The sequence below is a fragment of the Heteronotia binoei genome, chromosome 9 (assembly GCF_032191835.1).
Source record: "Heteronotia binoei isolate CCM8104 ecotype False Entrance Well chromosome 9, APGP_CSIRO_Hbin_v1, whole genome shotgun sequence".
NCBI lineage: Eukaryota > Metazoa > Chordata > Lepidosauria > Squamata > Gekkonidae > Heteronotia > Heteronotia binoei.
The window spans coordinates 20,443,787-20,457,872 of NC_083231.1; the positions used below are offsets into that span (position 1 = coordinate 20,443,787).

General features: G+C 44.2%; 1 protein-coding gene across 1 annotated transcript in view; it reads left to right on the top strand.

Moving 5' to 3' along the window:
* DTHD1 (death domain containing 1) overlaps nt 1–14,086 on the top strand; it is a 43,578-nt gene that overhangs the window by 12,504 nt on the left and 16,988 nt on the right. The window contains exons 3-4 of the mRNA XM_060247355.1: nt 2,342–2,672; nt 4,274–4,453. Of these exons, the coding sequence (XP_060103338.1) occupies nt 2,342–2,672; nt 4,274–4,453 (511 nt within the window). The remainder of the gene's footprint in view (nt 1–2,341; nt 2,673–4,273; nt 4,454–14,086) is intronic.

The window sequence follows — 14,086 nt, forward strand, 5'->3', positions numbered from 1 at the left end:
CAAAATGACCCCTTAGGTTCCGGCAAATAAGGCATGAATAAAAACTAATGCCGTACTTAAAAATCCCGGGAACTCGTGCTACAATAGAACTAAAACCATTTAATTAAATCTAGTTTAATTTTTAGATTTATATCCCACTCTATCCCACAGTCAGGCTCAGGGCGGCTTACAACAATAAAACAATGGAGTTAAAATAATACAAAAACAGGCGTTACAAAACAGGAGCGGCACAGCCAACAATCTTACAGGCATAGGCGGTAAACAGCATGCGGCTGATGGCTAACAACCTATCATAACCCCATAATGGTGAAATGCTGGGGGAAGTGATGACTTTCAAGGATGCCCACTGGATTAATTAAAAGCCTGGTGGAAGAGCTCCATCTTACAGGTCCTGTGAAACCTTGATAAGTCCTGCAGGGCCTGGATCTCCAGCAGGAGCTCATTCCACCAGGTAGGGGCCCAGACCAAAAAGACCCTGGCCCTCATTGAAGCCAGCTGGGCATCCTTAGGACCAGGGAGTATGAGGAGATGTTGAGCAGCAGACCTCAGAGCCTGGGGGGGTTCGTATGGGGAGAGGCAGTCCCGAAGATAAAGAACTATGTTCTTTACACTGGCACATCTGACAGCCTATAAGGATTTGCAGAGGTTTGACCCTATGTAGGATCCTTGTTTTTTTTATATTTCCTCATGATATCAAGTCACAAGCAGGATCCTGGGTTACTGAGCAGTGCCTTAACATATCTTACAGGAAGCCATGGGAGATGGGATTTTACCCACAACCTGGGGCAGTCGGGACAGGACTTTATGTGGTCAGAAAAATTTAATGCTGCGTCCCTCCTGCCCAAAGCAACTTACAAAACAAAAGTAATAAAAACAAAATCCAGCATTAAAACCCAACCCAACATCAAAACCAAGATCAGCAAAACAGACCACCAACAGCTTACACTTTCCGTACTAAAATAGTACTGGAAGAACAACCCCTTAACTTAAAGCCTGGGTGGATGGAAACATTTCAGCCTGGCACTGAAAAGAAAGGAATGTAGTTAAGTCTCAAGGGAAGGGCAGTCCATAAGTGAGGTGCCGCTACTGAAAAGGCCCTGCCTCGGATTGCCACCTGCCTCACCTCTGAAGGTGGGGCCTAGAGAGCAGGGCTCGTGAGACAGATCTTGGCAGGTGGGCTAGACAAGGTGGGAGGAAAATGCAATTCGATACAAATCACTGTAGATGGAAGTTCTATGATTCAGTCAACTGTTTGGAGATCACTGGAGCAGAGCTGTACATGTAGTGGCTTCTTATTGTTATGGATCTGTGAAGCAATTAGCTTTTCTATTAAACACACCACCAACAAAGAACCCTCCGTGCAGTTTTCCAGATTTTTTAATAAATACTACAATTCAATGCTGAGCCTTGCATTAATTTTTTTTTAAAGGACTACGCAAGCACAGCCAAGACTGTTGGACCATGCAAGGGAATCCTACAGCTAGCTAGCACCCAGTTACTCAGTTCCTTCACCAGCTAGGATTTTTATATACACTAATTCTGAGTATGAGCGCTGCCAACTGGGACTCTTCCGCATTCTCATATTCATCGCTTGTGTGTCCCTATTCAGACTTCTTCTTTTTCACAAGTATTTGGCTCCCCCTAATGGTCAATGTGATATTACACTGCTGTATATCAGACATGAAAATATGCCAGACATACAGCAATGTAATATTGAAACAACCACTAGGGGGAGCAAAAGACAGAATCGTAGAGTTGGAAGGGACCTCCAGGGTCATCTAGTCCAACCCCCTGCACAATGCAGGAAACACACAAATACCTCCCCCTAAATTCACAGGATCTTCATTGCTGTCAGATGGCCATCTAGCCTCTGTTTACAAACCTCCAAGGAAGGAGGGAGAGCCCACCACCTCCCGAGGAAGCCTGTTCCACTGAGGAACCGCTCTAACGGTCAGGAAGAGCTGCAAACTCTTCTGATTCAATTTCAACCCATTGGCCCTGGTCCTACCTTCTGGGGCCACAGGAAACAATTCCACACCATCCTCTGACAGCCCTTCAGGTACTTGAACATGTGTGAAAAGGCAAGACTCCAAAACAACAGGGATACACAAGTGACAAAAAATGAGAATGTGGAAGCGCCCTAGATGAGGCTGTTCAAGATTAAAGCCTGCCCTACTTATTATATGCTTTTGACTGGAAATCTGCTAACCTTTTCTAAATGTATTATTCATGATCCTCTTCCCTGTGCTTTACAAAAGTGGATAACTGGGATTGCATTTTTTAAACTACGGATTCACTCCATCCATTGCAATTATGGACAATGTTATGTTTTTGTCTGCAGATTTCTTGTGCAAGCGAATGACATTAGTGAGCCCGAAGTAGCCTGTTGCATTACAGCCCCCTGTGCCATTCTAGAAAACTTAGTAATCAAGGATGTTAATGATTTAAGTTCCCTGGTGGTAGATGATGCTGAAGAATTGGTCAGCAATGTCATCAGTGCTGAGTTCCTGCAAGATGGGCCCATCGTGATTCCTCCAGTGACCATCGCAATCCCATTTAACTCCCGCTACCGAGGAATGTACAAAGACATTATGGTGAAAGTGACTGATGAGAACTTTCAGTCAAGTTATTTAACTCCCGTTTCTTTTGAAGGGCACCAAGGAAACCACAAGGTTGGTCAACTTTCACATTCTACAACAAATGTTTTAGGAACAATGCTGAGAGCTTTGCATGAATTTGCTGGAGGCTTTAGATGAACTTATTTAAAAAACAGAATGTTGAATTTGTTGAAAATCAGAACCATCACATCCCCTGAACTACAGTGTGACAATCAGGGCTTTCTTTGTAGCAGGAACTCCTTTGCATATGAGGCCACACACCCCTGATGCAGCCAATCCTCCAAGAGCTTACAGGGTTCTTCGTACAAAATCTAATGTAAGCTGCAGGAGGATTGGCTATATCAGGAGGGTGTGGCCTAATATGCAAAGGAGTTCCTGCTACAAAAAAAGCCCTGGTGACAGTTGTACTGTACAGAACATGGAACAACAAATCGATAGTACGTTCATAATGTATATCTTCCTATCTCTTCCTTTATCACATGGTTCTTGAAATCCACATGAAGAGTTTCCATTTCAGTGCCAGGTGCTATAAAAAAAATTCAGCACTGGTACGAAAACTCTTCACGCAGCCAAGAAGAACCATGATTCATACTATGTTTTACAGCAATGGTGTGGAAAGATATAATGGAAATACTTAGTCGTTGTTTCTGTATGGTTAATGTAATGAAGAGAATGTCCTTCAATTTTCCATTCACATTATTCCCCAGCCCACCTCCACCATTCCACTAACTCAGGAGCCCCCCCAACCTTTTCATGTCTGCAGTGTCATTTGGCATTCTGACAGCATGTGGTGAAAGCAACAAAATGGCTGCCACCAGGCCTCATTTTGGGCAGGTGCTCACAGGAGCAGAGCTTTGGAACCTCTAAATTTTATTGTACTCTTTCTTTCTTAACCCCCTTCCTCAATACTTGTTTCTGGGCTACATTGTTCAAACCCCCTGTGAGAATTTTGCCCACAACTGACAAACTTTCTAATATTTTTTTTCCCCACAAAAAATGGGGAAATAACCAAAACATATAAAGCAAACAGATGGAAATTGTCATCATGCCATTGTGGCCGCACAGGAGAAAGTAACTTTAAAAGTATGATGGGAGTAAGGTTTTATTATGACTGTTATAGTGCAAGAAACATTTTAAGGCAGATGCTAAGCTGATATGATTTCGTACCCCTTCCGATGATGTCAGGGTGTAAGTGGCATATGCAAATGAGTTGTGCTAATGAGCTCCAGCACCTCTTTTTCTACAAAATGACCCCAGCTGCCCAAAATGGCTGCTATAGGAGGCAGAGCCAGCCATAAAACGATTCCCACAGCTTAACTTCAGTAACGCCATGCATATCCCTGTGCTGCTGCCAAAGCAATATTTTAAAACAAAAATTCTGCTCAGTCAATCAAATCTCCAATAGCCAATCAAAAGCCTAGCTGAGCAAAAGGCCTGCCTAGCCCCACCCATTTCCCAAAAAACATTTTGGTGGGCACCAGAAAAGGTGTTGGCAGGCACCTTGGTGTCCACGGGCATTATGTTGGTGACCCTTGCACCAAGTCTTCCGGCAAGACATCCAGCAAGAGAATCCCAAACAGATAACACAAAATGCATGGTTTATGTATTGTACTGGAGCATTGTTATGGCAACTTTCATTCTTTTGCTTCACGTAGGGGACATTTGCAGAGATCAAAACCAGCCAGCTCGGTACCTTTTCTGTGGTTTCATGTTTAAAGCTGGAAACACTCACCATTCCAAGGAAAGGCCTGTCACGCAAACTAAGCATGGATCCCAGAATGTCATTCGACTTCCCTGCGTCAGTTTTCAGTTCCTGTGCTACGATGCATGTAAAGGTAACCTTGAAAGATGTTTGAATTCATCCATGGGAATTATATTGTTCAATGGGAGGGGAGGGAGGGAAGGCATGATTATTGTGTAGCCATGTAGAGAGGACTGATACAGAAGAACACATTTGTTCTAGCAATCCACAGCATTCAATATAATACCGATTAGTCATGACGATGCCCAAATTACAAAATGAGCATCCTTCCCAGTAGTTGGGATTTTTAACCAACATTTAACTTGATGATATTGGATTTATATCCTGCCCTCCACTCCGAATCTCAGAGTGGCTCACAATCTCCTATATCTTCTTCCCCCACAACAGACATCCTGTGAGGTAGGTGGGACTGAGAGAGCTCTCACAGAAGCTGCCCTTTCAAGGACAACTACTACGAAAGCTATGGCTGACCCAAGGCCATTCCAGCAGGTGCAAGTGGAGGAGTGGGGAATCAAACCCAGTTCTCCCAGATAAGAGTCCATGCACTTAACCACTACACCAGACTTGGAAACTAACCTCCATTTATTACGGTGCCTACATTCATATGTCACAAATAATGAGTTTGTGGAAGACTTCTGCGAAAGCTCTGGGGTGAGGGGGGAGCAGGAAAGTTCTGAAGAAATTGCCTTCTGGACTGAAGAATATTTTGTCTCCTATGCTGGCCTCTCAAATAGATTATTTATATCCCCACTGTTGTTGTTGTTGTTCAGTCGCACAGTCAAGCCCGACTTTTTGCAACCCCATGGACAAAGTCACGCCAGGCCCTCCTGTCTTCCACCATCCTCCAAAGTCTGCTCAAATTCATGTTTGTTACATCAGTAACGCTGTCCAGCCATCCCATCTTTTGCCGTCCCCTTCTTCTTTTGCCTTCTGTCTTTCCTAGCATCAGGATCTTCTCCAGTGAGTGCTCCCTTCTCATTTGGTGGCCAAAGTATTTGAGCTTCAGCTTCAGCATCTGACCTTCCAGTGAACAGTCTGGGTTGATTTCCGTTAGGACTGATCTTTTCCAATCCTGTGGCCACTGCTGTGTTTTCCAAATTTGTTGACATAATGTGTGCATCACTTTAACAGCATCATCTTTTAGGACTTTGCATAGCTCAACTGGGATACCATCATCTCCGCTCGCTTTGTTGTTAGTAATGCTTTCTAAAGTCCATTTGACTTCACTCTCCAGGATGTCTGGCTCAAGGTCATCGATTTCACTGTCATGGCTGTCTGGGACATTGAGATCCTTCTTGTATAATTCTTCTGTGTATTCTTGCCACCTCTTCCTGATCTCTTCCGCTTCTGTTAGGTCCCTACCATTTTTGTCCTTTATCATGGCCATCTTTGCACGAAATGTTCCCTTGATTTCTCCAATTTTCTTGAATAGATCTCTTGTCCTTCCCATTCTATTATTTTCCTCTATTGCTTTGCATTGTTCCTTCAGGAAGCCCCCCTTATCTCTCCTTGCTGTTCTCTGGAAATCTGCATTCAGTTGGGTGAATCTTTCCTTTTCACCTTTGCCTTTCGCTTTCCTTCTTTCCTCAGCTCTTTGTAAAGCCTCATCAGACAGCCACTTTGCTTTCTTGCATTTCTTTTTCTTTGGGATGGTGCTGATTGCTGCCTGCTGTACAATGTCACGAACCTCCATCCATAGTTCTTCAGGCACTCTGTCTATCAACTCTAGTTCCTTAAATCTATTCTTCACCTCCACTGTATATTCAGAAGGGATGTGATCAAGGTCAAACCTGAATGGCTTAATGACTTCCCCAGTTTTCTTCAGTTTAAGCCTGAATTTTGCGATGAGTAGCTCATTATCTGAGCCGCATTCAGCTCCAGGTCTTGTTTTTGCTGACTATAAGGAGCCTCTCCATCTTTGACTGCAGAGTATACAATCAATCTGATTTCTGTGTTGCCCATCAGGTGATGTCCACGTATAAAGTTGCCTTTTAGGTTGTTGGAAGAGGGTGTTCACTATGACCAGCTTGTTCTCTTGACAAAACTCTATTAGCCTTTTCCCGGCTTCATTTTGTTCTCCAAGGCCAAACTTGTCAGTTGTTCCAGTTACCTTTTGACTTCCTACTTTGGCATTCCAGTCCCCTATGATGAGGAGGACATCTTTTTTTGGTGTTAATTCTAGAAGGTGTTGTAGATCTTCATAGAACTGGTCCACTTCAGCCTCTTCTGCATCAGTGGTTGGGGCATAGACTTGTATTACTGTGATATTGAATGGTTTGTCTTGAATATGGACCAAGATCATTCTGTCATTTTTGAGATTGTATCCCTTTACTGCCTTCCTCACTCTTACTGGGGCACTCACTCTATCCCCACTGCCCACAATCAAATAAAAAGGGGAACACAAGCTTTAAATTAAAGATTGGTAACATAAAAGTTCTGTGTTCCTTAAGGTTTCTTGCTTGCAAACCTGCTAGACTAGGGCTGTACTTCCATGTGAGGTAAATAGAGACCAATACCCCCTCTAAGCTGTGGAGCTGTGAGCAAAATATCTATTTTGTGAGCTCCTGGCATTAAAATTGTGAGCTGCTGCATAAATTAGTGTGCCCTGGGTCATCCTTCCTGAGCTAAGACAAAAATGTGTGAGCTGGAGAGTAAAAAAAACTGTGAGCTAGCTCACGCTAACTCAGAAGAAACACTGATAGAGACCTCTTGCTTCTTAGATTTTTGACTTGACAGACAAGACACAGATGGGCATGAACAACAAAGGTTCCTTCCTTCCTTCCTTCCTTCCTTCCTTCCTTCCTTCCTTCCTTCCTTCCTTCCTTCCTTCCTTCCTTCCTTCCTTCCTTCTCTCAATCATCTGTCATTTATTCTATGTGCCTCTTACATTAAGCAAGTTTGGCCACCCCTGTCTTAAGATGATCTTAAAGGCTGCTAGAAGGAACATCTTTGACGAACAAAAGCATTTCATTAGCCTCCGCAGCAGCCAGCTTTGAGCAGCCTGCAAAGAAATCTGGCTCTCAAAACAAAGCTGTCATTCATTTCATCCCTGGGTGGCAGCAAAAGCTTAGGAAACAATTAAAGCTTTTTACTTCCTGCAGAATGTTGAATAGTCATTTACACCAACCAACCGGAATGGTTGCATGCTCCCTGGAGGAAAAATGGACTAACCTCTTTTAAGTCCAGCAGTTTTCTATAGAATATTTATCATTTCCACTTACCAAAACAATTCACAGCATTAATTTTACAAGTGCCGACCACCTGAATAGCGATACAAAATAAAATTAATCAGCAATAGATACTCAGATCCCAGCAGCAGTTTTAAAAAGCATTGTCATTGACAGGATTTGGGAGGGGCAACAGTGGGAGGGCTTCTAGTGTCCTAGCCCCGCTGAGGGACCTCCTGATGGCACCTGGGGGTTTTTGGCCACTGTGTGACACAGAGTGTTGGACTGGATGGGCCACTGGCCTGATCCAACACGGCTTCTCTTACGTTCTTATGTTCTTAGTCACATAGATCCTCTGCAAGCTGCATTTTGAAAAAGCTTTGAGACTTGTAGATGTTGTAGGAAGGTTCCTTCTGGCTCCCATCTGCATGGGGTTCCTCTACTTTGGAATCATGACTTGAATGCTCAAGGCATAGCAGTAACACACTGGAGCCAAAATGGTTTCAAAAGCAAGCAATATCAAGGCACAGCAGTATTCTGAATGATCCAGGTGCTAAAGCTGCAGTAGAACCAGTTCTAATGACCAGGGCTTTTTTCATAGCAGGAGCTCCTTTGCATATTAGGCCACACACCCTCTGATGTAGCCAATCCTCCTGGAGCTTACAGTAGGCCCTGTACTAAGAGCCCTGTAAGCTCTCGGAGGATTGGCTACATCAGGGGTGTGTGGCCTAATATGCAAATGAGTTCCTGCTAAAAAAAACACAGTGGAAATTGATTATTGTTAAAATGTGGAGTGAGCCAGACTTGGCTTTGCACTGAAATGGTAACAGTGCTGTGACCAGATAAGCAATCCTAAGTAAAGGTTAAAAAGTAAAGATAGCCCCCTGTGCAAGCACCAGTCGTTTCCGACTCTGGTGTGACGTTGCATCACGATGTTTTCATGGCAGACTTTTTATGGTTAGCCATTGCCTTCCCCAGTCATCTACACTTTACCCCCAGCAAGCTGGGTACCTATTTTACTGACCCCAGGAGGATGGAAGGCTAAGTCAACTTGGAGCCGGCTACCTGAACCCAGCTTCCACCAGGATCAAACTCAGGTTGTGAGCAGAGCTTGGACTGACCTAGATAGAGAGTGCCAGAGTAGGTCACTGCTACATAAAAAGTCCTCATGCCAGTAAATACTCACTTTATTCCTGAAGGTGGACACACCTTGACAATGGCCTTAGAAGATTGTCAAGGACAGGTTCATATCGCAGAAGGCAGATACCCTAGTTGTAGACCATTTAGGTTAAAAGCAGCACAGAAATCCTGGAGCCAGCGAAGGTTTTTCAGTATTGGAATGATGAAGGATGGCACAGTCTCAAGCAGCTGTGGTCAGATCATCTCTTCCCCAGCCACACTAAATAAAGCTGAAGAAAGATGCTGTATATAATGCACGAAGAAGAAGATGATATTGGATTTATATCCCGCCCTCCACTCCGAAGAATCTTAGAGCGGCTCACAATCTCCTTTACCTTCCTCCCCCACAACAGACACCCTGTGAGGTGGGTGGGGCTGGAGAGGGCTCTCACAGCAGCTGCCCTTTCAAGGACAACCTCTGCCAGAACTATGGCTGACCCAAGGCCATGCCAGCAGGTGCAAGTGGAGGAGTGGGGAATCAAACCCGGTTCTCCCAGATAAGAGTTCGCACACTTAACCACTACACCAAACTGGCATGCCACTTGAACCTCCATTTTCAAAGCTGCCTCTAAAAATATCCTTAAGCTGTGAACTTGATCTTTCCAGAGAAGCGGAACCACCAGTCAGAACCAACAGTACTTCTATCACATCTAGGCTGGGCTTCAATTTATTATCCCTTCTTTCCAGGGCTTTTTTCTTTTTTAGCAGGAGCTCCTTTGCATATTAGGCTACAGCCCCCTGATGTAGCCAATCGTCCTGGAGCTTACAGTAGGCCCTGTGCTAAGAGCCCTCTAAACTCTTAGAGGATTAAGAGAGACTTAATTTTTTTTTAATCAGGCCAGACATTAAGTAGCATTGTCTCAGGCCTAAAAGGAACTAGGATAGCCAGTTATGATTTTATGATCTTAGCTCTAATTTTGCTCCAAAAACTACTTGTGAACTTATAATACCACTAATTATGAATGTAAGTACCATCCTCCCCACATGACGTCCAACACTCTGCACTCATTTTTTGATTGATCTTATGGATTTTTGATGGAGTCAAGTACCATCTTGCTAATAATTTATAGAACTGCACACGGATATTGATGGATTTTGCAGCACAAATATTGGATCGCCTTATCATCACCCAGGACTCTGCAGAGACAGAACTACCCAGGTCTGCTTGCCAACTCCTAGCACATGATGGTAAATGATCATCATTTAGAGGCAACAGTATTTTTAAAAGAGCAATAAACATCCTTTAGTGCCATTAAATTCACTTTTAATTAAATGCTCAAAGTCAGTGGCCTGAATAATGACTGTTTTACCCTAACATCAGCTACTAAGCTCTTCAGTTGAAAGTATGCAAACCATGGAAGAGAGGAATATATTCTTTGCTGTAATATATATATATATTTATTTAATATATATTCATCTAATATATATATATTTATCTAATATATATTCTGATCTACTATATTGGAGCAATGTCGACTGAGGGGTGACTTGATAGAGGTTTACAAGATTATGCGTGGGAGAGAGAAGGTAGAGAAAGAAGTCCTTTTCTCCCTTTCTCACAATACAAGAACTCGTGGGCATTCAATGAAATTGCTGAGTAGTCAGGTTAGAATGGATAAAAGGAAGTATTTCTTCACCTGAAGGGTGATGAACACATGGAACTCACTGCCACAGGATGTGCTGGCAGTAACAAGCATAGACAGCTTCAAGAGGGGATTGGATAAACCTATGGAGCAGAGGTCCATCAGTGGCTATTAGCCACAAAGTGTAGATGCAACTCTCTGTCTGGGGCAGCGATGCTCTGTATTCTGGGTGCTTGGGGGGGGGGGGGGGAGACAGTAGGAGGGCTTCTAGTGTCCTGGCCCCCCTGATGACCTCCTGATGGCACCTTGTTTTTTTGGCCACTGCGTGATACAGAGTGTTGGACTGGAAGGGCCATTGGCCTGATCCAACATAGCTTCTCTTATGTTTATATATATATATATATATATATATATATATATATATATATATATATATATATATATATATATATATATATATATATATATATATATATATATATATATATATATATATATATATATATATTGTTTAATAATTAGAATGTACAATTTCCATTGTCTCATTGTTCCGTTATAAATTTTCCTCCCCCATCGTGCTGGCTAAGAATCTATTAATACATATCATTTTTGGCCTGTGTATTCTGTCATCCCAAATGATTTCTAAGGCCCCTCTTGAACCTGCATACTGCAGTTCAATGTGAACCCAGTCAAGAGATGAATTTCAAACTGTAAGCCTTAAGAAACCAAGTAATGGAACAGCATCATAAGAAAGTATCATGGTTGATGGTACTGAAGTCACTGACATACCTAGAAGAATATCAGCAGTATTACGATGTACTTGGCTTGCTCGCTGCAAAAACAAGTTGTTTCAGTCCCAAAGCCGGGTCAGATTAAAATCATCCAGGCATATCTGAATATAGGCTCTAAATCCTTGGTTGAGCATCTTGTCCCTGCATGACAGCTTTCCCACTAGGCTTGCCAATCCCAAGGAAACAGCAGGGGTTCTTCCGCTTTCCCAGGCTCCTTCCTGCCCCCAGTCAGCTGGCCGGCAGGGGAAGGCCCCGCCCCCAGGGAACCATGTGCCTTTCCCCCTCCAGAGGCTTCAGTCTCCAGTTGAAAGGCTTCCTCTTGGGATGGTGTGTCTGTGTTACTTTTAAGAAGTTGACAGCAACTCATGAGTAGAGAGGCCAATCCCTTGCTTCAGACTCACTAGAAACGGGGGTGGGGAGGGAAATGTCTGCTGAGCACTTCATTATTCCCTATGTGGAGATCGATTCTCAAAGGGTATAATGGGGAACTGATCTGGAGGTTTGGGGGGCTCTGGGGGAGCTGTTTTTTGAGGTAGAGGCACCAGATTTTCAGTATAGTATCTAGTGCCTCTCCCCAAAGTACCGCCCAAGTTTCAAAACGATTGGATCAGGGGGTCCAATTCTATGAACCCCAAAAGAAGGTTCCCCTATCCTTCATTATTTCCTATGGAAGGAAGACATTTAAAAAGGTGTGCAGTCCCTTTAAATGTGATGGCCAGAACTCCCTTGGAGTTCAATTATGCTTGTCATACCCTTGTTCCTGGCTCTGCCCCCAATGTCTCCTGGCTCTGCCCCCAATGTCTCCTGGCTCCACCCCCAAAGTCTCCTGGCTCCACCCCCAAAGTCCCCAGATATTTCTTGAATTGGACTTGACAACCCTATTTCCCACTAACTGATGGTTGGAAAAGTTATTACCTTCCAAGGAACGTCCCCTTAGAAATGGTCTACAGCTACCTCTTTGGAGAGGGCTAAGATTGCTGCCATTTGTCTTGCCATTTGTGAGCCTGTTCACAGGAAGGGCGGGCTAAAAACTGAATAAGTCAAATCAAATCCTCTGCTTCTCAAACACTGCTTAAATCCTTGAGCTGCAATAACTGAAATAATAACACTGTCCCACATTTCTGTGAGTTCATCTCTCTGCCTGCTTTCTCCTTCCGAACCACTTTGCCAGCATGTGCAGGAGAGGTGGCACCAAAAAGTAGAGTGAGACAGGACTGTAATATAACAACACGCACACACAGCCTCTGCACCTTTTCCAAATGCCCCTTCTCTCAAATACTGGAGAATTCCATGTTTTCATCATCAGTCCCATCACCAGGCATTACACCAATCATCAGGGCTTTTTTTGTAGCAGGAACTCCTTTGCATATTAGGCCACACACCCCTGATGTAGCCAATCCTCCTGGAGCTTACAGTAAGCCCTGTACTAAGAGCCGTGGAAGCTCTTGGAGGATTGGCTACATTAGGGGTGCAAAAGAGTTCCTGCTACAAAAATAGCCCTGCCAATCATCAATACTAATCGCAGCCTATTTTTATGAAAAGGAACCAATATTCCTCACAGTAAGAAAAGTGGGAAAAGACAAGTCATGTTTATGTGAATTGGAAGCAAGGGTCAAGAATTTGTGCAGGATCCGCGGTGGTGAACAGACATCTAGGAATTCTGCTAAAATTACTTTTGCACAAATTTCTCCCCCAGATTTTGGAGTTCTGATTTGTCTCGTTTCCAAAGTGGAACCAAGATGTTAGCAATTAGCAGCAGTTAAATTTATCTTTGCAAATTATGTGCCTGACTTGTCTGTTTTAAAATGTTTTAATTGTATTTTATTGTTTTATTATATGTTGTACTCCGCCCTGAGCCCTACAGGGAATAGGCGGAATAGAAATTCACTAAATAAATAAAATGTACAGGAAGATGTGCCTGCATATTTGCCAAAATTTTCATTCCTTCATCTTATTTTTCTCCACCTCTACATTACCATTTCTACCTTTGCATTATCAGTATTCAGTTTCTTCAATTCATCTGTATCTTTTCCCATCTCTGAATTACAGATGTGTCCATCTGTGCCGCCACAAAACAGCAATATTGATCGGCTTGTATGACTGTGGTTTCATTTCAGACTTCTGGGTTGCGGCATTTCACCAATACACAGGAATGCATTCACCCATAAGCAAAGCACTGCACAAAAAGAATTGTGATGCAGTCATATGCGCTATGGCATTGACATTTCGTTGGCAGTGTTTTACCATGTATCAGGAGGAGATGGAGAAATGCAAATGAAATACCGTATTTTTCGGTCCATAAGGCGCTCCGGACCATAGGACGCACCTTCCTCCTGGGGGGCGATCCGCTGCCTCTGCCTCCGATCCGGTGCTGCCCCCGTGCCTGCCTGCCTGGCTCCATCTTTTTCAGGCAAGCGCTGGGATCGCTCCACGTGGCCCCACCGCAAACCCAGCGCTTCACAAGCGCCGGCTGCAGAGGGGGCAGCGTGCTTCTTCCTTGTCTGTCTGCCTGGCTCCACCTCTGATGCTTAAAGCAAGCGCTGGGATCGCTCCCTCCGCCCTCCGATCCCAGCGCTTGCTTTAAGCATCACAGATGAAGCCAGGCACACAGGCAAAGAGGAAGCACCCACCCCCTCCACAAACCCAGCACTTTGCGAGCGCCGGCTGTGGAGAGGGCAGCGTGCTTCTTCCTTGTCTGTCTGCCTGGCTCCACCTCTGATGTTTAAAGCAAGTGCTGGAATCGGAGGGTGGAGGGAGCGATCCCAGCGCTTGCTTTAAACATCACAGCTGAAGCCAGGCACACAGGCAAAGAGGAAGCACTCGCCCCCTCCGCAAACCCAGCGCTTCACGAACACCGGCTGTGGAGAGGGCAGCATGCTTCCTCCTTGTCTGTCTGCCTGGCTCCACCTCTGATGTTTAAAGCAAGCGCTGGGATCGCTCCCTCCACACTCCGATCCCAGCGCTTGCTTTAAACATCAGAGGTGGA